The sequence below is a fragment of the Fringilla coelebs genome (assembly GCF_963513975.1).
Source record: "Fringilla coelebs genome assembly, chromosome: 3".
NCBI classification, from domain to species: domain Eukaryota; kingdom Metazoa; phylum Chordata; class Aves; order Passeriformes; family Fringillidae; genus Fringilla; species Fringilla coelebs.
Genome location: NC_140030.1, coordinates 48,714,267 through 48,740,175, shown reverse-complemented (window position 1 = coordinate 48,740,175; position 25,909 = coordinate 48,714,267). Strand labels below are relative to the sequence as shown.

The window sequence follows — 25,909 nt, the reverse complement described above, 5'->3', positions numbered from 1 at the left end:
TGACGGGTGAGTCCCTAGCAGATAAGTTTCAAATGGTTCCTTCTAGACTATGTGCATCTTCTCTGGAGGCAAATCTCTGCTCTCAGGACAAAATTAATTGCAGCGAGTACTACAAAGGGCAAAAGTGGATGTAACAGCAGAGTGCAGATGAAGTTATTAAATTTTCACAGAGTTTAATTATCCATGACATCTTCTTCTGCCCCTTCAAAGCATGCTAGATCTTATTAAATATTCTGAAATAGATCAGGAATCACACAGAATCAGTTACTTGGCCCCCAAGTAATGATGAGTAAGATCTGAATCAGCCTTGGCTGCACAGTTACTTCTGTGTGTTGAAGTCAGTCAACATTTGCTGAAATAGGTCTGGCTGCAGTTCCAGAGGTACATTTTGGAAAAAATTATCACTGTGTAAAGAAATGCCATAAGCGACATTCATTATTAGTCTCAAAATGAATGTTGACTTTAGAGGGATGGTGATGCAGCCTTTCAGTTAAATCTCATTTGGACCTGAAACATCATCTTTGACCTGATCTGCCCACTATACTGCCACAGGCTAGGAAAATTGGCTCAGATATGATTATACTAGTCTTTTATCAGCTGTAGGATTTTTGCTAGAGGCATTTTAGAGCAACTCTAAGATTAATCTCTAACCTGAAGACCTTAATTTTCAGAGTTTGACCAGCTGTTTCTATTTCTGTATTCAGGCAGACAACATTTTCAATGGTCATGTTCAAAAAAATTTTTCCAGCTGGAGAAATTAATCTGCAGGGAAGGCATTTTCTGAATCACTAGATAAATGGTGTTAGGCTCTAATTTAGCTCAGCTTGGCCTTTGCTCTCTTTCAAGAGCTAGTTTTCTTAGAAGTCATCAGATTTCTTCATGCTGTTAATACTTTGAAAGTAATTTTTCTCAGTTATACAACATCTCAGCTCCTAATGTCCTTATCTTTCTATATCTAGAGCTCCAAATACAAAGTTAAGTTTGCCAAAGTGCATTGTTGTGTAACCTCTGTTTTTTTACTTGATACTGAATCAATTTTATTGTTGTTTACTTTTTTTAATATACCTTTCTCCCTTTATAGTAAAGACTAAATTACAAGAAAAGTTTTTTCTCTATAGATTTTTAGAGCACTGGAGAGGAAACAATGGAGAGTTTTTCCAGCTCTCAGATGAAGTAATTTCTCCCAAATGAGCTTTTTATTTCACAGCAAGATTAATGTGGCTTAAACATGTTGTCTTAGATTTTTATCTAAGTCACTTGGCTTTAGTGATCTTCACATATGAACGAGCCTGTCAGCTCACACACATATAACAATAGACTAACTGAGGTTAGAAGGGACCTCTGCAGGACATTTGAGGAGTCATCCCAACTCAAACATGGCCAAAATAAAGCTAGACCTCTTTGCTTTGTTAGGCATTTCAAGTTGTTGAGCTGTTCATCCTCAAGAGGATTTTTATTTCCTTGTATTAAATTGGAAGATCCCTTGCTATACTTTTCTCCAAGAATTCCCTTTCACCCACACTGTGTAATTTACACCTCAGTTATCCTAGTGAAACAGTAAGAACAAAAGTAATGATGGTTTAAAGATCCACTCTTTGTTTTCCCTAAAGATTGCAATTAGAAAAAAGGTTGTTCTAGTATCTCTTTTATTAAATTTAAATAATTATCTCTACCCCACCTGAGTTTATCTTCTCTCATCACTCTATTTTGGCTTTAATTCCCTTTGCTGTTTGTGAATTTTTCATGGCCATGATATAGACATTTGTGGAAATACACAAAGTTTCTGATGCAATGGTCCATAGGACTGTGTGGCAGGATAATTTATGGTCCCAGCACAGAACTGACAAAGAATGGAAGACTCACAATCTTGTATTCACCTGCAAAAATGAACATTTACCATATATTTGCAGTGTTTTTATGCTTTCAATGTTTGCCAGGCACAGTAAATCAACAGTCTTTGACTTAATTGAATGCACATTTTGTAGCACCAGCCAGCTTCTGTACATCTGTGGAGACAACAGGAATTTTATTTCCGGAGTGCATCTCCATCTCATTAGACAAAGAAACACTGGCTATTCTGTTCTGAGTAACAGACTTAATTCATGGTGTGACTCTTAGGAAGCTTGGGAAGAAAACCAGACTGATCACATTTCTTAGCTGCTGATTTCAGCTTGTTTGTATAGAAACTATTTAAAAAATTGTATTCATATGCATGCATGGCTACTCCGTAAAGTCACTGGAACAAAGGAATAGAGGGACATGAAAGGTTCTACAGTGAGAGATGACAGGGCCACTCCATAAGTTTAGCCAATAAATGCTTGAGATCTGCTTGCAGAGTAGTCACATTTCTTTTGCTTATCATTTCAGTTTTTCCTGTGACCTTCAAGAGTATTAACAAGCAAATCTATCTGGCCCTCTTTTATCAACATATTGACATGGTCTGTCTTATAGAGACAGTTAGAGATCAGATAGTCCATCTGGCACTGTATTGCCAGTGCTGGCAGAGAGTACTGCTGGGTCATTGCCTCTTCTCAACAAGTGCTGCAGCAGACCAGTTTGTCTCCTTGCTGAAGTGTCTGTGAATTTTTATCAGGGAGAAGGGCATGTCTTTTTTTTTTTTTTTTTTCCCCTTGGTAAGAAAGAGAATGAAGTAAAACAAGAAGGAACATAAGAAACTTCTTTGGATAACTTATTTTTTCTTCCTGGTTGTCTCTGACTGTCCGATATGACTGAGGCAGAGCTGATAAGCTGGGTCAATGTCTGGGGGAAAGGCAGAAAGGATTTGCAATATCTCATCTGGGAAAGATAAAAAAATAAACACTATTCCCAACAAAGGCAATTTTCATATATCCTTGTCTATCAGAACTGAGAAAGAATGAGATTTCTTTATTGTGTTGCTCTCCTTTGACCAAAGGTTATTGGTAGAAGTTGTATGCTACAATTAACAGGCATTTTTTATATTTTGCTAATATATTTATATTATATAATAGAACTAAATTATATCAAAAGTCAAACACTTCTTATTTGTGCACAACTTCTTGCTAAGAAAAAAATGTAATTTTTCTTCCTTCCTTTGGCATAAGTGATCTCTTTGTAGATGGATGACTTGGATGAAATTAGTAACAATCTGTGTGAATAGGGGGAAAAAAGGTAAATCCATGGCTTGACTTCTGTCTGCTGCAACATGTCAGTCCAAATATGTGCTGCACAAGATGAAATGCATCCAAGAAGTGCACACCTGCTACAATGAAGTCTGTTTTGGACAGACTGAGGAAACAAGGCCTTTCATTTTTATATTTACCAGTAAAGCATCTTCTCATTGCTGAGTTCTTCTAGCACCTGCTGTACTTCTTACACCAAAAACAACCTGTCAGGTGGAGGGATCATTAAGGAATTGTGTTTAGTGTCTCTGGAGACAGGTGTGTTCTCCTGGTCTCACCTGCGGTAGGGGGGATAAGGCAGTTGGGGAGTGGAAGCATTAATCTGGCAAACCATAGTCACATAGGGAACTTTCTCTTCATGAGGAGATAAATCTGGTACCATGAAAACATTATTTTATATCTGACCAAAAGCAGACACAAACTATGCTAATGATAAATTAACAACTGTGAGAGCACTTGGTGCTTTTCTTCTTTCTGTGTCACAGGTAGCCGTCAAAACCATGAGCCAGACAGATTTTTCATTTCTAAGGTAGTTTGAATGAGGTTGTATCTGCTGCATCCCATGAATTTGGAATGCTCTTCTTTCTGTGTTTAGACATATAACACTTGGAAAACAAAAAATGCTATTGGAGATAGAATCACATAATTTAATATGCACATCAAACAAAGGATGATCAGAAAGAACAACTTGACAAATACCAAAATCTGAATCAAAAGATAGATCTTCTTGGCAAAGAGTGTGACCTTCCTGTCTCTATGCTCTTTTTCCGTGTCTGTTATTCTGCACTACAAACAGGAACCATAGTAACATATTCACCTGCTCTTGTTTTATTACTGCCAGTTGTTTAAACTAAACAAGAAAATGACATAGTGCAAATTGTTCTGGACGAGAAATACAACCCAGCTCTACAGTTAATTTTAATGAAACAAAAATAAAAGAAAACACCTCGCTGTTGGAGTGATGTGAATTCTGGTTTTGATAGAGGAAAGACAGATTGTTCTTGGAGGGGGCTCTTGCCTGCCATCGTGATGGACCTGTTGTCTGTTTATTGAAAGACAGTTTACAATCATAAAATCATAGAATCACTGAGGTTGAAAAAGACCCCTAGGAGTCCAACCATTAACCCAGCACCACAGTGTTTGCCACTGGCCCCAAGAGCTACATCCACATTTTTTTAAGCACTTCCAGGGATGGGGATTCCACCAGTTCCTCAGGAAGCTTGTTCCAGTGCTTGACAATCCTTTTCATAAAGAAATTTTTTAAAATAACAAATCCCCTTTCTTGGCACAACTTGTCCTCTCTTCTTGTCATTTATCTGGAGGAGACTGACTCCCATCTCACAACAACCTCCTTCCAGGTAGTTACAGAGAGCAATGAGATCACTCCTGACACCTTTATTCATTAGACTAAACAACCTCAGCTCCCTCAGCTGCTCCTCCTCTTTGTACTCCAGACCCTTCCCCAGCTCCATTGCCCTTCTCTGGACATACTCCAGTACTTCAGTGTCCTTCTTGTAATGAGACAGTCTGAAACTGAACACAGGACTCACCAGTGCTGAGCACAGAGGGATAATCTCTGCCCTGGTCCTGCTGGCCACATCATTGCTGATACAGGCCAGCGTGCCATTGACCATCATTCCTTCCATGTGTTCATGCCAGCATTATTGAAACAAAGGTGCTGTGCTGAGGGAAGCAAATCTGTACAAATTCCTTGTAGACTGGGCCAAAGAAGATCATAGCAATTACTTTTAACTTTTTTCAGTTTCAGAAATATTTATCTCTGATATCTTACGTAGGTATTTCCTAGCTGGTGGAAACTGAGCCCCAGACCTAGTCAATGAAACCTCACCCGTCAATTCCACAGTGAGCTTTTTAAACAACCAGCTGAAAGCAGAAGTGTCTAGTAGGTTATTTTTTCCAATCTCCATAGTTCCTTCACCTTCTATTACCTGACTCAGCTTTAACTATTTCATACATTGAATTTCAGTGACTACATGAGAACAATAAAGCTTTCACTGGGCTGACTTGTTTTAGACTTTCTGCAAAGTCAGGCTTTTGGGGTTTTGTTGGTTCATGTGGGTCATTTTTCAAAGTGGTATTTACAGTCAAAATGTCTAGAGGCTTTTTTAAAAGAAACCTGGGATTCTACTGACTGCCTCAGAAAGCTGAAAGTAATCCATTGTGGTTCCTGTGTGCTCCCTCTCACTTGCTCTCATAGCTCCTTATTCTGTCACAGTACAAACTCCTGAGGACACCACCAGAATCACCACTAACCCTTGTACTGAAATGAACTTGTAAAAATTGTTCATTGCTAAATGACTGCACAAAGTTCTAGTAGTTTGTTTGCACATTCTTGGAACCTGCCAAGTACAGAAGTCATTCTTACATATTTTTCGGTAGAAAAGGTGTCTATCACCAAAATATGCATTTAGTATAAAACATTGAAAAGCCTATGTGTGAAATTCCATCTTTTCTTTCAATTGATATTCTTTATCCATGTGGGGTTTTTTTTTTGTGTGTGTGCATACATGTGTACACACACACACAATATAGAGAAAGTTTATAAGACTGATATTTTTAAGATCATGCAACTCAGCCATCTGAGATGATGTGTGTATTGCTAAGCTAGATCATGGTTTTGATGTTTTTGACTAGAGAGTGCCTTTTTTGAATTTAAACAATGAAATACTGCAAAAAGACCATTAAATTAATAATTTAACTTCTTTAATGACGGTTAAGCATTCCAGTGCTGTCTTCAAGAACATATCAAACTTTGACTTAATTTCTGCTTATTTTTTAAATATTCAAAGACTATACTGAACACAGAAGTAAATGGTTTACCAAACTGTAAAATGACACATTTTTTCAAGTTCCAGTACTATTTATACATCCATGTGCATATCCACGTTCAGAAAATGTGTCTCTGCTCAGAAAAGTGGAAAGAGTTATGGCATTGTACATGAGCAGTTCATGAAAAGTTGTCTAATTAAGGTCACTCATTTTATGGAAATGTGGTTTTCTACATATATATGTCTTTATCTATTCAAATTCTAAGAAATGTCTTGAAGACAAGAAACCTTGTCTTTATTCAAAATTAGTGTATTTTTTTATTATAATCATTAGCTACTAGTTTTCATTACTCTATTATGAAGAAAATGGCAATGAATCATGTGAACACCAAAAAAATGTCCTTTAAACACATCCTGCAAACACAGGTAGTTAGCTTTCCCTAAGGCTTGGTGGCCTTTACAGTGCCTTTTAGAGAGAAAAGAAAAACAAAAGGCCACATACTGGTCATAACAACTTGATAGTCCTGTTTGGTGGGGGTTTTTTTTCTGACTCAGTAGGAATAAGCATTGTGCATGCTAGCATAGATTAGTTATGTTTGAGTAAAGTTGGCAAAAACATTTTCCAGGTATTGTACAATGTTTCCTCAATAGCTGTCTTTGATTGCTCTCTGCCCAGGACAATACAGAGCTGTGCAGAGCCGAGTGATCTCTGAGCAGGTTTAGAACTGAGAAATAGTAACCAACAGTTCAGCCAGGCTAAGAAATCTTAAAGCTAGGCTCATTTTAAACAAACTAGGTCAGGTATCCCTGTGAAGATGTATTATTATGTGAAAAGCACTGTTGGTTATAGAAGACTTTCTTTGTGTAAGATCCTATCTGTACTGAAGAGATTTAGACATAAAAACATAAGAGATACCCTACAAGGTCAAACCAATGGCTCTCTCTAGCCCCATTGCTTTCAGAAAGGATTTTCTGAAAAGTGCACAAGCCCATCTATTTTCTTTGCTCTCTTACCTTTGTACTTCACCATGGGCTGGAACTGTTGTATAAGCAAAGTCAAGGGTACATCACTGCCACGTCTAATTACAGACCTATTGTCAAGTCTGCTTAGCAAAACCATAGGTGTTGACACTGCACAACTCTTTATTTCTGTTGGTGGGCAAAGACCAAGCTATAAAAACCCTCTCATCTCTGAGGAAAGTTTTATATTTCAAGACGAGTGTTTGGCCTTTTTTTTTTCCTAGATTGTTGATTGCTTAGTCATGAGTGACACAAAGAAAAGACATGCTGAAAATAAATAGGCACAAAAGGAAATGGTAGCACTGCACAGGTCCCTGTGACATTCAGGACTGTCCTTTACAGATCTCGCCTATCTTCCCCGTCTACACTAATGCCTCTAAGTCAACCCAGGCTGCAGCCATCAATGACTTTACCCTCACAGACTTATCCATCCATTATTTTGCTTCCTACCAAAGATGCAATGCTAAACCCAGAGTATGTCCTGTTATTAACCTAAAGATATTATGTTTCAACATGAGGCTGTATCAGACATTGCAAAGATTTTGATACTGAGAGACTTTCCAGCAGCATAGCTTAGATGACACAAAATTTATCTGCACCTTAATTTTAAAAGAGGTCAGTAGAGAAAATATGATTCATCAGACTCAGATGCTTTTCTGTAGTAAAATGTTTTGCTCCTTTTCAAGCTATGTAAGCAAGGTATGCATAGCAGAGACAGAATATAATTTTTTGAATGATATTTGAAAAAATTGTTACATATTAACTACTCTGTGTAAGAGGAAAAGTAATTTTTCAGTTATTTTTAAACAATACTATATAGGATATATTTGAAGGCCTTTCTTGTGTTAAAACTAAAAATAAGAGATTAAACTTCTTTACATAAGAAATTTGTCCTTCATCAGAATTTTCTTAAATGTTGACATTCAGGTTTTTAATTCATATCTGTGTAAAGAAAACCATGAGTGTTATAGGAAATTAGAATGGAAATGTACAACTTTGCAGTTTTCAGTTCTCCAGACAGGCTTAGAAATCATCTGGAAATAGCTTTTTAGAAGATCAAAATATTGATAATGAAAAAGTATTCCTTTTCCCTATCACTTAAACCACATAGAAATATGTACTTTATTTTTTTCATGTTGGTACACTAATCTTAATCAATGAAAACTGGAAAAACAAAGCAGTGATTTAAGTGATAAGTGATAGCTTCATAAAGGATTGCACTAATTGACATTCCACTACTTCTGTGCAGAGTACTCCATAATACTTTACATTATAAATTTATAATGTCACTAAGAATTTTTCCTTAGCTTTCTCTAAATAAATTAGATATATTTCTAGCTTAATTAAAATTTTTATTCCTGTATTTTTAGAATAAAAATTTTCCAACACAGCTTTTTAAATCTCACTGCAGAAGAAGAGAAAAAAAGAGATCTAAGACTTGCATGTGGGGATGAATATGCACCATAAATTCCAAAAATGTTGAGAACTCACCAGGCCCAGTTTTCCTTTTGAAATTACTGATCTTTTCAGTTAGTGGAAGTTTTTGTAAGGGAATATTGAAGGAGTCTTTGCTCCTCTAAGGGTGTGTAGTGAAGGGAGCCATACACAAGAACCCACAGACAAACCCGAGGGGCACACAAGCAGGGTGGTGGTGATGAGGAGGAGCTGCTCAGTTGCACTGACAGAGAAGGGCATGTGGAGTGTGGGAACATTTCTTTTTCAGGATTATCTGAGGACCTTGCCAACAAGGAAAGGGAGGGAGACAAACACACAGGCAGCAAAACTGACAAGTTAATATTAACAAAGACAATAACCAGAAATAAACTCAGTCACACAAGCTGATGAGTTACCCAGAAATGACAGGCAAACTCCAACTAGATAACTGATAAGGATGTAAACCTGGGGGTTCAGGATGTTATTCCAGAATAACAACTTGATTATAATAATAAGATAATTATTAGTTTTCTGAAAATGTGCAAGGAAAGAAAAGAGAAAATGAGATCTTGTTATTACAGAGCTAAAATGCTTGAAAAATCACACAGAAACTTCCTGTGATGCCGACATAAATCTTACATGGTGTTGTAATCTCTTGCAAAAGAAATCTGTCTGATAATACACAACTGATGTGGAGTTTGATGTGCTCCAGCTTTATTTTTAGAAGTCAAAAGTATCTTTGCTGTGTCACCCTTCCCATCTGTCACCCTGAAAATGTTAGTCTGAAAGATGGAAGGCCCTTTATTTAAGTAATTTTTCCCCCAATGAAAGAACCATTCTGTCCTTTGGCTTAGGGTCACCTGAGGATGTCAGACTGCACAGTTTCTTTGTGAGTCCCTCTGGGGACAGAGTGTCCTGGTTGTCCTCCACTGAAAGATGACCTGGCAGAGGGCACAAGTCCGCCAGGCTTCTGGCAGTAGTCTGAGGTGTGAACCCAAGAGCATGTCCAAAAGAGAGCTCTACACAAAATAGATGAAGATATCTGCTCTGCCACCAGTGTCTGGGGCAGGCACAGGGGCTATTTGTTTCTCAGAGTTTCTGTATTATTTCTGTACTGAGTTTCTCTGTGAGAAAAGAAAATAATTTCTCTGGAAGGATTTTCTCAAGAAAATCAATTGAGGGCGTTTGGAAGCTGTAATGGTTTAAGTGAATGCATGATTGAAAATTTTCTTGTCTATTTGAGTTTCCCATGGTGTTAAATCAATTCATGTTATTTGTGTTCTCTGTACCGTGTTAACATTAAGGCTACCTCAAGATTTCCACTTTGTTCCTCGGTTATGAACAGCAGAGTTATTGCTACTTTTACAGTATATTATATCAGTGTGGAAGTACAAATGTATACAGGCACTACTAACATTGATGCAAGATTTTACAATGCTATTTGAAAGACTCCATGAAGCAGAAATAGGGTCTCAAGAATTTATTTTAAGTTTGGGGTTTTTTTAAACAGGTGATTATATGGCTGTATTTAACACCCCAAATCCTAAAGCAATGGATGTTAAAGACAGTGGTAGCTTTTCATTGACTTCAAATGCAAGTTGTTGTTTCAGAACAAGCTTTAAATGCAATGGAACCCCCTTTTCAGGTGCAAGACTACAACAGAGAATAAACATTGACAAATAACTTTAATCTCTTAAATGGGACTTGTGTAACTAAAACACCAAAAAAAGCAATATGATATCACTTTCACCTACTGTTTGTTTTCTCACATAGAAGAACTTCAGAGCAGATTAAATAATACAGCATGCAGATGACTAATATTGTGAAGAATGAATACAAATGTTAAAATTAATTATGCAATAGTCAAACAGGGACTCAGAAAATGAGATGAATTTATGGATATTTCCAAAAATTAATGCTATCAGATTGTGATTTGTTTCCTGTTGTGTAGTGAACCCAGTATTGGGTAAGCTATGCTAAATTACACAGCTCATGCCCTTGGCCTTTTAATACTATTCCTACAGGAGAAACAGTCACTTCCAGTCATTACCGAGTGCAAGAGTGGCCAAAGGTGCAATGGTTTGTCATCCTGCAGCAGGCTCAGAGCAAATAAATTTCCATGTTTTCAGCATGGTCAGCTGACATTATCAACTACTAAAAAATGAATGTAGTATTATTCATAATCCCTTACAACAGGTGACAGTACGGTCATGGCCCGTTGTGTCCTTGCGGGAAAGGTTTACACAAAAAATGTCACAGATTTTTAGACTAATGCACAAGTAATCTTGGTGTTTATGTTTGAAAGATAGTAAATTTGCTTTAGACTGGAAGAGGAAATGCCTGCCATTGGGATGGGCTTAATCCAACTTACTCACTATTGAATTTTCCCTCATCTAAACAATCCCACACAGCTGCTTTACTGTAAAAGCCTGTGAAGCCCTGACAGGCCCTTTATTTAGGGTGCTCTATTTAGGGTCCTTTATTTCAGGCACAGCTCATTATTTATTATGCTGAAAACAGTGGAGTAACACAAAACAAAGATATTTCTTGGACCAAAACAGATTTTAGGGGCTCTGAGTCCTTTTTGACACATCTGGTACCCTCTTCATATGAGAAAGTAATCTCCTGCAGTTTCTTAGTGGAGCCTGGGGCTCCTTTTGTGTATTCTCAGATACACATAAGGTCAGTCTGCCAGGGTAGGTGAGAGTTTTACATTTGCAGCCATTGGGACTGTGTGGAGTAAGCTACTGATCAGTGTTACAGTCCAGTTGTCAGTGATTAGTAAATTGAAACCATCTGTTTTTAAAGACACTACAGAATGAAAGTGTGGTGAATCTGCTCCTTCAGTCTAGAAGTATAAAGACTTTTTTTCTGGCAATAACCTTCATCTTGCTACAAAGAAATTATAGCAAAAGTAATGATTAATTTTGGTGGTAGGCTCAGAGACATCCAGTCTCCAAAATAGTACCTCTGTTTATTAAAGTGCTATGTTTTCCATATTACAGTATTTAAGCATCTATGCACATTGTAAATCCCAGCAAGATAGTGACTATAATATATTAGAAACATAGGTTTCGTCTTGTTTTAGCTAAAGGTCCCCTTTTACATGGATGAAGGTATCTCTTGTGTTCCAGTGCACATATTAATTTTCAAATATGAATAGAACGTTCAAATATGAAAGTTCTAGTGCACAGATTAATTTTCAAACATGAATGGGACAAGAGAAAGAAAAATTGTCTCCTTTTGCCTGGAAGAAAGAAGCAGAGAGGTTTCTCAAGAATCCTTCATTTTAGCTTTGTATGAAATCAAAATATGCCCTGAAATAATGTGAAGAGTATTGCTTGGTTTTGTCTTGTGTACAGATAATGTAATCACTTCTGAACAAAATTAAAAGGAAAAAAATGGTTATATTTTATTGGAACTTCTATTTGAAACTAGAAACAAAAGACCTTTAAATTGTAAAATTATTCAAATGTAGTACTTTTTCAAATCAAATCAAATCAAATCAAAACTATAATATTTTGTTTATAAAATGGATGGAGAAGTATAATTTCATTCTTTTTCCTTTTTGCTTCTATACCTCTTCTCATATCTCCTCTTATATTCTGTCATTTCCCCAATAAAAATCTTTCAAGTCTAACATAAATTTAGTGTTCCTGGAAAAACACCAACCAGTCAGCTATATCTGCTGACAAGAACACTAGGAAAATGTTATCCAAAAGCCAAGAGCAAAATGGGATCTGTTATTTTCCAAAACTGTATTTCACACTGTAATTGTTATTGAAAGAAAAATCGCAATGTTGATTTTAAAGTGTGGAAAATACAGCAAAACTTAGAGCCTGTTATGACAGACAGTCACTTTCAAACATACAGACTTTTAAAAACATAAACTTGTGTTGCTCTGATGCTTTGATAGATCTCTGCTGCTTATGTGGTGCACAAATGAGCCTTTTTTTTTACACAACTATTTTATATACAGCTATTCACATGTTCTCTGTTTTTCTGTGTGGAAAGAAAAACAAATGTATTCCATCCACTGTGAAAAGACTCAGAAGCTCCAAGTCCCACACACAATGCACACAAGATAGTCTTCATTTTAGTTTGTGATAAGTTATTCAACAACAGGAGCAATATGCATGACTCAGTTCTTTCCATATGAAGCAAATTCATTGTAGTTGCCAAAGGTTAGGTGTGATGCATGACATAACTGCACCTGAAAACCTGAATTTCTGGTTTTACTTGGAGGGAATTAGATTCTTATTGTGGTAAATAAGTAATCAGAATTGTGCTGAGTCACTGTACATAAACAGTTTAAATGTGTTTTTATTTTAATTCCAAGTCAGGTACTCCCTGCAATGTGTCAAGATCTCAGATGATTTACTTATGTAGACAGAGAAAGGTTCTGTTATATTAATCTTTTTTATCAACCTCTCCTGACTCACTTTTTGCTGATGGTACTTTGGTGAATGATGTTTAAAGCGATGACTCCTAGACAACAAATACATGATGAAAACTAATGTCAAATTACTCTTTTGGCAAGTACAAAAAAGAGTGGTGTGATGAACTAAGGAAGTGACAGAGAAAAGATCTGCGTAGAGCAATCGTCACAGTGAGAGTTAGTCTGTGAAATTGTTTCAAGAGATGTTCTGTAAAATTCTTTTCCCAAGAAGGACTGAAATGGCTGCCAAAGGCCAGGCTCCCTGTGGGAGCAGGGTAAGATGAAAACCAGCGTTTGCTGAACAGTACAGCAGCTCAGCAGCAGGCTATAGCCCTTGGGCACTGAAGCAGTCCTCAGCTTTGTCTTTCTTTTCTCATTGCCTGCTAACTCTGACTTTCTTCTCTCAGTCCATCTACTTGCTAATTTTATGGTCCTCTCAGCTTTGAATTTCTCCTGTCCTGTTTTCTCCCTTCCTCCTGTAATGTCCTATAACTTCCCTTACCATTTGCTTTAAATTCCTTCCTCTTAAATTTTGTCCTTCCATGTACCCTTTGGTATCTGATAGTAAATGACAGTGAGGAACAGAGAGAATTAAAAATGATCCCAGGCATGCTTGTAGAAAGAAATAAGGAGGAAGGCCTCTGTCTGAAAACCAATCTTAGGTTTTCTGGAATCTGCCCAATTAAAGTCTGCAAGCCCTAGAGAAATCCCTGAATTTCCACTCTTTAGGTTCTTAGGCTGTTTATGGGAAGGTTTGTGCTTTTGAAAATGCTCTTGAAAGGAATCTTGCTGGCAAGTGTTCATCTTTATGGTTTAGCCAGACTAAAGATTTTTCTGGTTTTGGTTGGTTTTATCTCATATGTTTTGGGTTTTTTTGGTTTTGCTGTTGTTTTGTGGGAGTTTTTGTTTGGTTTTTTTTTTGTTTTGTTTGTTTGTTTTGTTTTTTTTTTTCCCCTGGAAACTGTCATCAGGTTCACTGTAGACTATACAGGGAAAAATTGAAGCAGGCTGCACTCATCTCCCATACTCTTCTTCATGTACACATCTCATAATTTATAAAGCACATTTTTTTCTTAATTTTGTTTTATCTGGAAGGCTTTCATTTATGCAGTAATATTTTCCTAATTTTTTGAAAAATCAGCTCTTGAAGCAATGCTATTACTTTATTAGTCTTATAATTGAAACAACCTAATATTTTCTATCAGAAGAGCTCGTTTAGTTGCTTTTAACTTTTACAGGTTTACCTGATTGGGTGTGAATTTTCCAGGATTGATACCAGGCATCTTCCTCTGCCTGGAAGCAAAAAATGTGGCTCAGAACAATACAAGAAATCTTTTGTTCATGTACATTGGAGAAAGGGCTTGATATTTAGTAGGGAAGATTGGTACACTAAAAGTGTGTGCTTTTTTGCTATCTGAAAAACCTTTGCTTCAAAATAACCAAGGCCTTGAAAATAATATTGCATTTTATATGTAGCAACTGAACATATTATTAAAATTTGATGGTTGCATTCTCTATTTTTGATATTTTGGGAAAACCCAAAAGTGCTTGGAGCCTTCCTGTCAGCATAGAGATGACTTGCTGGTGGCTCCCTTGGTAAACTTCTGCCCCTGTTTCTGCACAATTCTTTACCCACAGCAGACTGCAAACCTGGCATGGATTAAAAGCTGGTTCAGCAACCTTCTTTGTCCTGCATGGATGACAGCAGAGAAGAGTGGTGCACACAAGCCTGTTCAGGTTTCCATGTGCTGAGTAAGGCCAGTGGTCACAGGGTGGTCATATGATGAAGGTAATTGAATAAGACCCTGGAGGATCTCTCTGTCTCTTTCTCTGTCTCTTTAGCTTTCCATGCACCTCTCCATGTCTTCTGTGGCACAGGAGTTAGTGCCTATTGCTGCAAATAAAGCACTGAATACTGCAAAATGTTAAATTCCTGAAAGGCAGGCTCTGGACTTTTCAAGTTGGACATCCAAAATTAGTAGAAAATACAGTATTTTCATATTGCCTTAGTCCCTTTCTGGGCTGCTTCTGCACTGCAGAAAGTATATTACAAGGAAAAGAGCCACAAAAAGAATTTAATGAATGTTTGTAAGGCATTTGGATATTACAGTAATGAACACTGTAATAGAGGCTGCTGGGAAAGAAGCCATTCATGTAATTTTGTAACTGGCATGGAGAGCAGATGCTAAACAATGTAAATTGTTTAAAACAGTAAATGAACTCTATCTGTGCAATGACAAAACAAAACAGAGGGTAACTATTCAGTGAGCAGCATTCATATTAACACTGTAGGGAGCACTGGATATGACCATGTAATTAAAGATGGTATCACAGTGGATCTTCTGAAAATGGCTGAGAGGATGTCATGAAAGCAATATTAATATTGTCAACCCCTAACTTTGAAGTACTTCAGTGTGCAGTTACAGCTTTCTATGACAGTAGATTTTGAGGCATTTAAAGTGTAAACTTCATATGCTGTTGAAGCTTTTCTATATTTGTTTTAGCTCTTACACAAGCTTTCTTCATTCCAGAAGAAACTGGAATATATGTGGTTTCAGTACAGAGAGTATCTGGGTTGTTTTTTGTCCTCACCCAAGAACTTTGCTCTAAATGCAGTAATTCTTTGATTTTCTCAGTCAAAGAAATCTATTCTCTTCAGCCTAGTACTACAGGCACAGTTAACACACTTGAATTAATCTTCTGGAGGGCCAGCTAACCTTTTTGTCAGCACCATTTGTTCCCTAATGGAGACTTCTGGTTGAGAACTACAGGAATCTCAACAAACCCTCTCAGCTGTTGACATTTAGCAGCCTCAAGAAACTTACCCCAACATGAGAAAGTAAGTCCCAGTTGTAAGCACTTAGGAAAAGTGAGAAGCAAGATGGCCTTATGCCACAAATTGCTGATCCAGGATAGGATTGTGTTATTTATTTTAACATCTTCAGTCATTTTTGAAAACAAATGTTATGTGACTTGTTTGCTGGTTTTCATTCTGTTGTTTCTCCTTGCTATTTACAGCATTTTTTTCCCCTTTCCTCCCTCTTCATTCCTGTTGTAATGATCACAGCTTCTATATGTGTTTGTACCTTACTGCTGACTCAACCCTCAGGGTTTTTGCTTTTAACTGAATATTAACAAAATTAGGAGTGTGTCACAGACCTCTGCTTTTAGCCTTATCTTATCTCCAGTGTCCTGCAACTTGAATGAAAAACTGAAATAATCTGCCCATATCCCAGCTACAACTACTTATTAAAGGAAATTCAGTGACTTCAGATATGACATTGTAGAGTTAATTCTGACTTTTCTCCTGTACATATGAAATCTAAATAATGGTAGAGGATAAAAGTGGGAAGCTGGTGAGCCTTAAAGAAAATGGGTGAAAAACTTCTGCATCATTTTCTCTGCTGGTTTTTGGTGGGAATAATAAAAGAGCATTGAGGGATATGCTGGGATTTCCAACAAAGTTAAAGATTGCAGATGTTATTTCAGGGTCAGTGTTTAGTTTGGTTGTGAGCATCTCACCCACGTCACTCAAGGAGTGACAGGTCCAAAGAAATATTTTATTTGGCCCATGAGTGGAGTGCTTTGGCTGAGTCTCGGCACACATCTTGTGTTAGAGTCAGGATTTAGCATGTTAGGGATTCAGGAGAGACCAAGAAGAGACGTTGAATGTAGGGAGGTGTGGGGTCTGTGAAAGGGGTGTCCAAGAAATGGCGGGCTGCCAAAAAAAAATATTTCCCCTGAGAGCATTTGCATCTGGAGCATGACTGGGAATCCTTTTTTTTGGGAAGGAATTAGTTCTGGGTATTGGACAGAGTTAGTTTCAGGACAGAAAAAGCCCATAGTTCCCAGATTAGTTGGGATCTGTAAAATCTTTAGTCTCTATCTCAGAGAAGTGCATTGCACAGATTTGATCAGATTTGCATTAATGAGAAGGAAGAAAACTCATTTGCATACTCTTTATTTTTGTTATAGGGATATTTGTGGGTTTTGTTTTTTTCCACTGGGTCTTTTGTCCTTTTCTAGGCATGTTTCGAGGCACTGGAAATCTTGCCAGTGATATAGCATTGGACAACTTTGCCTCCACATTTTTCTTTGCTTCACATCTTCGCCCATGTTACTCTTCTTCTCTACTACTGTCCAGCTTGAAAGTTCCTGCCATATTTTCCTTCTATAAGAAGTGTAGAAGTAGGAGTGACTACTTTTATTTTAGCAGATTTTTATGTAGCAAAGCACAAGGGGACAGAAAGCAAAGGCAGGTAAATGGGGCTTTGAAATTTAGGTGGAGATCAGCAGTGCATTGCACCATGGAGGACAGAAAGCTTCTCAGGAAAGGAGTGGTGGAGTCAGGTAGCACAAGCAACTTCCCTTGAGCTCATGACTCCATTTTAACTCAAACTGGGCTGAATAGGTAGGCAGGAATGAGTGTAAGGTGATGTGATCTCTGTTTCTTAAAAAAATTGCCCTCCAAGTATAAACACCAGTATTCAGCTAGATGATGATTTCCTTTGCTGGAAGAAAGTCTTTAGAGGTCTCAGCAGTGATACTGTCACAGACAGGGAACATGCCATGTCAAAACCTGCTATGACCCGTGATGTGACATGGTGATGATAAACATGCTAGTGGAACTGATGGCCAAAACAAAGGTGATTACTGTGCTCACAATAACCACAAAAAATCTCACTGGTATTCCAGTATTGAGCATCATCTGCAACAAGTGAGGACCGTGTTTGTTATGGACCTATACGAAGGTCATGTTTTCTGGCTCCATAGTCATCCTATATCTGTGTTGTAGTGTTTTTATACTTTGTAATACTTTGAAGTAGTTTGGTTTTTGTATCCCCGTATTTTTCCCAAATAGTTTATCCCAGATTGTAACCCCTTCCCTTTACCTATGTAATCCCTCTCCTGTGGTGAGATCATCCCCAAATCCCCACCCTGGCTCTCTGTCAATCACTCAGCATCCCATCCCCTCCATCTAGAAGCTTCGGTCCAAGATGTCGAGGGATTAGCCAGAGGCCAGGGGTCAGCCCCCTGAGACTTGCCCTATATGCTGTCCTAAATGTCTATCCCCCAGTACCCATCCTTTAGGATCATTTATTGGTTAGTAAAATGTTATGTACTTTTGATTTCCACCTCCTTCAGAAGTAACCTTGGCATCACTCCCAGGGCTCTCAGCAGGTGGCCCCCTAAGGTGCAGGATCTCCCCTGGCTCCTGAATGAAACCTTGGATTAACCCCTGCTAAGAGTCAGCCCCTTTCTTCCACCAATGTCTCTGGTGTCTCTCCTGCCGCGAAGGTGACCAGCCTGGCCGCCCTCAGCACCTTCGGGGCACAGAGAGTGTCTCCCCGCAGTTGGCTGTGTCGGGGCTGCTGCCCTGGTGTCTGCCAGAGGCTCCCAGAGGGACAGAGACATATGTGGTGGCCAAAATGACCTGGAAGTACCCTGGAATTTTTAATGAACATATTCCTGATAGTGATGAATGATGATGTTAGCAAGAGATTTAGAGGAAGCTGCTAGAAACAATCCCCCAAAACCAGATCTGGCATCCTACACTTAAAAGGGAGTTGGGTTGTTGGATGTAGTGTTGGCCAAGAAAGCATCTTCCTGGGTCTTGCTGACAGAAGAGCACTATTGCTGTGCTAGCCAGACAGCTCCTGCTAGAAATGGAAAATTGTGCTCAATTCTGAATGCACTCTTTTGCGCCATACCTGGTAATCTACTGATCCAGTGCCGATAGTCGTGACCCAAAGTCTGTGAGCTGAAGTTCAGGCTGATACTGTGTAAGAATTGCTAATTCAAACTTCTCCTGGACTGTCTGGTGCCAATACACTGCACTGAAGTCAGAGAAGTTACTTAACTAGCTCAGTGGATAGTGCTTCATGTTTAGTTCTTGTTTTCCAAGTGTTCTAAAACTTTCATCTGTCTTTGAGCTATAAAACATGAATAGATTTACTGAGGATTGGATGTTGTTTTGGTCTGACCTTCCTATCCTGCAGAGCAATATCTCGTGGTGAGCAATTACTTTGATTCATTATTACTTTTTAGAGCGCTTTTCCCTCTAAGATACACACTTTTGGATGAAGTAAAATATTAAGCCTTTTGAAGCAGAAGTTCAATTGCTGGAAATCGAAATAAGCTCTTCACGCTTTATAAAAGGAATTTAAACTTCCATTACACTGAAAATAGTACTTGAAATTCAGATGTGCTTTAGTTAAAAAAAAAAACAGTGAATAACAAATTAAATTATTTGCTTTGAAGTTAAGATATTGGGTTTTTTTCACATTCAGTATTACTTTTGGTACTGTATAATTATTATTGCAAACCAAATGGCTTTGAACTAAGAATCAAATATTCAAGTGCTATTAAAAGTAATTTTCCCTGTATTTTTCTGAAACATTTTAATCAGATCATATAAAGTCAGGCAAATGAGGTAATACACAATATGTATCCACTTTTCATGCTCCATAATAATTGCTTCAGTTACACTTACCGCCTCTAATACTGTTGCTCTAATTATATTATTTTGCAAGTTAGGATCTTTTTAACTGCTAGGCTTATCTGGAGTCAGAACCTACATATTATTTATCCTCTATGTAACCTTTAATGGTAATTTCATATTGATTCAAGTGAAGTTTTTCCAGCCTAATAAAAATAAGCATATAAGCTGAAATGTTTTGAAATCAAAGAAGCAGATACTTATGATAAATGTGATGCACTTATGTGCATATTATTTTCCCAAATCATTGTTTATATTGTAAACATGGTTTTACATACACAGGATAATAGTATATTAATTTTTATATTCAAAATAAACCAACAGTTTCCTTTAGTTGCATTGATTGTATTACTGCTCAAGTTTTCAGCTTTAGAAGTTTGAATTACTAACAGTGTATATTCAAATGTTGAGTCACACAAAGACTATATTTTGACTATGGCTATCAAATCCAGTCTTGCTAACAATGCACTGGAAGCTCTTTTAGGTTTGGTACAAAATTAAATTCTTTTGAAAAGGTACTATCCTTGTAACCCAAGAAGAAAGAAGAGAAAAAATTAAACACCTTCTTATACACTCTAATGAGGATTAGTCACTTTGGACATGATTGAGTGATAGCTAATACTTCAAGGGGACAAATATTAATTTTTTTTGGCTCATATAGTTTGTTAGATTTCAGATGTTAATCTCAGAGCAGGTGTATTTAGAAATTTCAGAAAGATTCTAATTTAGATTTTAGGGCAGACAGATTTTCTTTGTGCCTTGAATACAGTTGAACTTGTACTCTCCTTCGTTTGACAAGAATCTTAGTCAAGGATTTGAACATTTATTGATTACTTAGTTTTCTGCAGTCTAATGAATGAATTAATTAAATTAATTAGTTGAATTAATGAACACATTTAACTAATTAAAATTACTTCTAACACATTACAGCTTTCTAGTGAGATCACTTTGCTTGCCAAATATGTATCAAGACCTATTTTATCCAAATCATCTTCAACTCAGTGGACAGGAATATGGTCTGGAAAAATCTGTCTTTAATTTTCTTTTCTTAATAAAGCATATTCAGCATGGATTAGTGCTGTCTGTATTTGCCTCTTTTTATTTCCTCTTTGTTAATACAAACCCATTTATCAGTCATCATGCTTGAACAGCTAAGGCATCACCCAGTTTTCTCATTTATTTCCTCCATTCCTCTTGATGACTACAAGCCTTGCAGATACTAAAATAGTTTGTTGATGACTCCGTCTGTACTTTTCACTAATAATTTACAAATCAAATAGGCAACTTACTTGTGGCGCATTAATTTATATTTGAAGTTTGTATAATAGTTTTAGCTATGATTAATTTAAAAGGAATTCTCCCATGAGCTTATGGCATCTTTCTGATATCTATTTATCATCATTTGCTTCAAATAAGAGGTGGAGTTAATCTTAGAAAGAGCTTTGCATGTTTGCTGGAAGAAAGCTGAACACCACCCCAGCTGAAAATGCTGACTCATCTCTGTCTTATTTATCTTTAATTTAAACTCAGCATAAAGCAGCAAGAGAGCTAAGTCTTATCTTCAGAGGAGCAAATTAAAATTATTGCTTGACCAAGCCTTTGTGAACAACAGGGTTTAGTAAGGAAAAAAGTTTTAAAAGCCATAGATTGGAGTAGATTTTCACAGAACACAGGTGCGGAGATTTTTGTAGTGAACTTGAGGGTAACACCAAAAGCAGCAAAGCTGAAAATTGCCAGTAACGTGTCTGAGGTATTAGAATGGTGAAGCAGGGTGATTTACACCTTGGAATCTGAGAGCCCTTCTGCAGTTTGAGAGATCTTTTGTCTTTCAAGATGTTGGGTTGTTAGCAAATACCTACCCCTCTACCTAGTTCAAGTGGCATCAATGGACTTGGCATCAATTTCTGCCCTTGAAGCCTTGGCAAATTTTCTTGGTGATTTTTTCTGGGACAAGGCCAGTCTGTCACTTCTGAATGCTTGTTGCCTTGAAAGCAGTAAGACTTTTCTTCAGCAGTAAAGTCCAGATTTCACTCAAATGCGTCAGCGATGTTTTCTAGCAATAAATTTATTCTGTAGTCCTTGTTGGCTTTTTTCCCCCCATACTATTGACATTTAATTAACATAGCACAGATTATCTCTTAGCAAATATGCAGCATGTTTATAAAAGCTAAACTGTCTTCCTGGTATGTTTCACTGAGTGGTAAAATTAATGGTTTTTATTTGTTCAGATGGTTCTTTGGCCCAATCAAACGAGCAGATGCCGAGAGACAACTGTTGTACCCTGTAAACAAGGAAGGAGCCTTCCTAATCCGAGAAAGCGAAAGTCTAAAAGGCGAATACTCACTCTCAGGTATATTATCGTTTTTTGTCTGAAGCAATGTTTTAAAAATTTTTCAGGTGGTCTGGGCTTTTTCATCTTCAAGAGCAATACACTGTGGGCATGAAAATGAAATTAAATTCACAATAATGTTTTTTTTTTTTTTTCCCAGGAGATACATAAACAAAACTTGGCAAAAGCAATTTGAGTTTATATTTTATAGACTTTGTTTATCAATATACTCAGAACAGAAATTAACTTTTTTATGTTTAGTACTTCCAGTGTTCTAGCTGCCTTAATATAGATAGTATTTTCATGACCAAAGCATAAAAAATTGCATTAAAATTGTACACTACAGCTCTGATTAGTACACAAAACAAAAATAAAAATAAAAGCATGTTGACAGATATCTGCAATTTAAGAAAAGGAGGTTTCTGTTAGAACTTACATTTAGGTTTATATTTATTTGTTTTCAGGGATAAAATCGTAGGAAGGTCTTCAAAGCTGTGCTTTAGAATCAGTAATGTTTCATTGAAAATTTTACTATAAACATCAGCAAAAAAAGAGATTGATGATGATGATGCATTTTGAAATTTATTTAAGTCCTTTATTTGAATCTGAATGATTATCAAATTAGGACACTTATTTGTTAATAATTTTACTCACATTTAAGTATATAATTTTTTTTCATGCTGTACATATTTGCCATTTTAGAGAGTAAATGTGATTGTTCATTGGTTTTTTTCTGTTAATATTTTCCATTAAACTTGTAATACAACCATGAGTCACGAGTATAGTGTTGTCCTGAGACAACAGGGCTATACACACAAACTTCTTAATATGTTCTACCTATATTAATTCCAGAGTCAGGAAAGGTTTTTGATGTTTGTGAAAAAACCATGAGTAGTCACATGCAGAATTATATAAGTGCAATGAGAGGCACTTTGTCCATAACCAGATTCTTTCATATTGACTCTTCTTTTGCCTGGGTGATTATGTGTCATTTACCTTCTGAACATACACAGAAACACAGCTTAAGGTTGTGAAGAAACATATTCTTGGTTTCACTTTCCCAGTTATAACTAAAGTGTACGTACCTGCAGTGTCTTGTGGTAATGTGAGGAATGCTTTTTATCGCCAAGACAAAGAAATGTGAAATACAGGGGTGTTTAATTGAAATAAATGGGATATTTACAGTACTGGGAGAGTTTACTCCACAGTTTTGTCCTCAAGGAAGTGTGTCCTTTCCATGAGGGTGCTTGCCATGAAGGAAGTTCATTCTTTTCAGTTTGCCCTCAAGGAAGTTGGTCCTTGCCATTAAGTGCTTAAAGGAAAACTACCTTTAGCAAGGAATCAGACTGCCCTGAGCTGAGACAGAACTGGCCTCTTTGTGTGTGCACACTTTTGTCCAAGGACTGTATTACAGCCACAGACCTTTCAAAATGCTTTCTCTACATGTGCCAACTTGTTGCTGTGTTACATGGTTTCAGCTTCCTTCAAGTTCATCAGTGAGCTGATTTCATCCAAGAACTGGGCTGGACTGGTGACAGGGTGGTGTTATGCAGGGAAGGAAAGACAAACCTGTATTACCTTCTTAATGATGGCATGTAAATACATGGCACATTACCAAAAATCAGTGAAAAATCTTTAGTTTGTGCACCTGGGTGTGAAAATGCAAATTCTTTTTGTTATTCTCTCTCCTTTTTGGAATCATTTAAAATATTAATTATTTATCCTGCATCCTAACCACTTCTCCAGCAGGAAAGTATCTTAGGTAAACTAGAGAAAAATCCAAGAGAATGTAAATAAATATTAGGCCAGCATTTGTAGTGGTATAAAATCACCCTTTGATGCTGCTGTTTAGGTTTTTCATTACAAATTTTGGATAGAAGATTTATTCCATCTGATCTAGTATATTTGATTCAATTATGAAAACTTGTGGTAGACATTTTTTTTAAACAGTTTTTATAAGCTTATTTGAGAAGAGGAGATTTGATGATGAATGATAAGAGCAAGATATGAAACCAACAGTATGGGTTTGTTTCATGCTGGTTTGTTTGATTAAGGAAGGTAAGAGTGGCACTAAAGAATGTAATATACACAGAGGCAAGGCTCCAGCTGCAAGAGCCAGCTCTCCTTCATGCCCAAACATGGGTTGTCCTCTGAAAATGTATGCATGAATGTATCATCTCAGATTTATTAAACATTTGTGCTCTTTTAGTTAAAGAAAAAGCATAAACTGAAGCAATCTGTAGACCCTACTGGTGGCATCATTTCCCAGTGCTGATGTATTCTTTAGCAGCTTCCCAGAGTTGAACATAATTTATCCTTAACATGTAACTTCATCCCAAAGAGCTAAATATTATTTGCTGCTTACTGAATCAGCTTAGTTGAATGACATCTGTTTGTATTTTGCTTCCAACCTGATAGCATACATCATGGTCTTATGTTTTATGTCCATAGTCTCATTACTTACCTGTCTACTTCTTGGAAAGCCAATGCATTCTAAAGCAAACAATGTTTGTGATGTGGGAAGTATTATTAGGAAAGAAGGTAGTTCAGTTCACCAGGTTGTATGGAGAAACGAGTTTTCCTGCATCTTTCCTGTTTGTGCCACCAGCAGGAATTATGAGACATCTAAAGCTACGCAGAAGGATGGCTTCTATCTCCGTGGTAGCTGATACACTGACAAGAGAGAAGTCACAACCCAATATTTTGGAATATGTCCCTAATTTCTGTTTCAATTTTTTTCAGTCCAGAAACATTAGACCTCAAAAGTCCCATCTTCTGTAGGATTGGTTTTGCTCTAGCTTCTATTGATGTTTTGGTTTCATTGCAGAGTAGATCGTAATGGCTTGAAGAGAAAACCTGGCTTTCAGAATTAAGGTCTTTAAGGAAATATTTTAATTCTCCATCCAGCAAGCCATTTAGGTGAAAAAAGAAGTTGAAGAGGAAGATTTTATTTTTTTCTGTTACCCAAGAATCTATAAACTGATTTTATGAATTTCATGCTTGATTTCATACTCATATGGACAATATGATTTATGAGAGATTTAATGTTAAATTAGGAGACAAGTGATCTCCTTAATAAGAAAAATAAAATTAAAAATTCCATCTTTCATGAAAATGACACTCTTTACTTCTAACTTTCCTTGTTGGGAAAACTCTCAATTTTTAAGCTTTGGATAATAAATAATTATTTAAATTAAAAACAAAAATTCCTGTTCAGAAAGGTTTTTATCATCTGTGGATAGTGAAATGGAAAGCTCATCAAGCCAGATAGGCCCCTGACATGTGTTACTATAAATTTAGGGTGTTTGACATTTTAAAAATAGGTTTTTCCATTTTAAAAATGCACATGTTGTCGACAGATTTTTATGTTGATGACTCCAGCATCTGGTGTGAAATGTATTAAATTTTAAACATGTTGGTGCCATCTTAGATGTTGCCTCATTTTAATTAAACGCCATAATTTAGATGTGCTCAGCTTAATTGAGTGTCATTGCCAATGATAGCAGGAGGCTCTGTGCTTAGCCCATCACTGAATAATGGTATCTGAAAGACTTATTGCATTAAATAACAATGTAAATGGTTTGTGTTTTCTTCAGCTATTTTTTTCATGCTCCTAAAAGAACGTTGTCTGTTTTCCTCTTGGGTTCCAGCATAGGAAAAACAGGTAGTTGTTTAAGGCAGCAGACTCACAGAACTGGCAAAATCATGGCCGTACTAAGAGGATGATTTTTGGATCTGCCTCTGCACCCGTTCTGTGCTGGTGAGAGTGATCTCATGAGTCACCTTCCTCCCACATCCACTCTGGGCATGGAGGCAGAGCAGAGGTGCTGGTGGCAGTGCTGCATGGCGAGTGCTGGGGGAGGGCTGTTCCCAGGAGCTGTGCTGGGACACGTCATTTTTGGCAGTAATGGAACATTAGTGTCTCCATGACTCATTTGGTGAAGGTGTGGACTCTGCTGATACCACCATAAATTTTTGTGCCCTGGGGAGGAAGTAGTAAATTATTTTATTCACATTCTTCAGGTGGCAAAATCTACTTCTGCTTAACCCATCATGTGAAGATGGATAGCTGGGAGAGGATAATCCTTCTGCTAGACTGAAACCATGTAGAAATCTAATGGGGAGCTGTAATTCTTTTGGAAAGGGCAAGTTGAGGAGAAAACCTCTGCAGTCTTCAAACCAAGTTACTGTTGAGCTGTGTGAGACTGAAATTACAATCCTGTCCTGGTTAGTAATCTG

General features: G+C 37.1%; 1 protein-coding gene across 1 annotated transcript in view; it reads left to right on the top strand.

The window, feature by feature from the left end:
• Nucleotides 1–25,909, top strand: part of FRK (fyn related Src family tyrosine kinase) — a gene marked incomplete at both ends in the record, with an annotated part of 46,888 nt that overhangs the window by 892 nt on the left and 20,087 nt on the right. Inside the window, one exon of the mRNA XM_084202624.1 lies at nucleotides 21,570–21,691. Coding sequence (XP_084058750.1) covers nucleotides 21,570–21,691 — 122 coding nt within the window. The remainder of the gene's footprint in view (nucleotides 1–21,569; nucleotides 21,692–25,909) is intronic.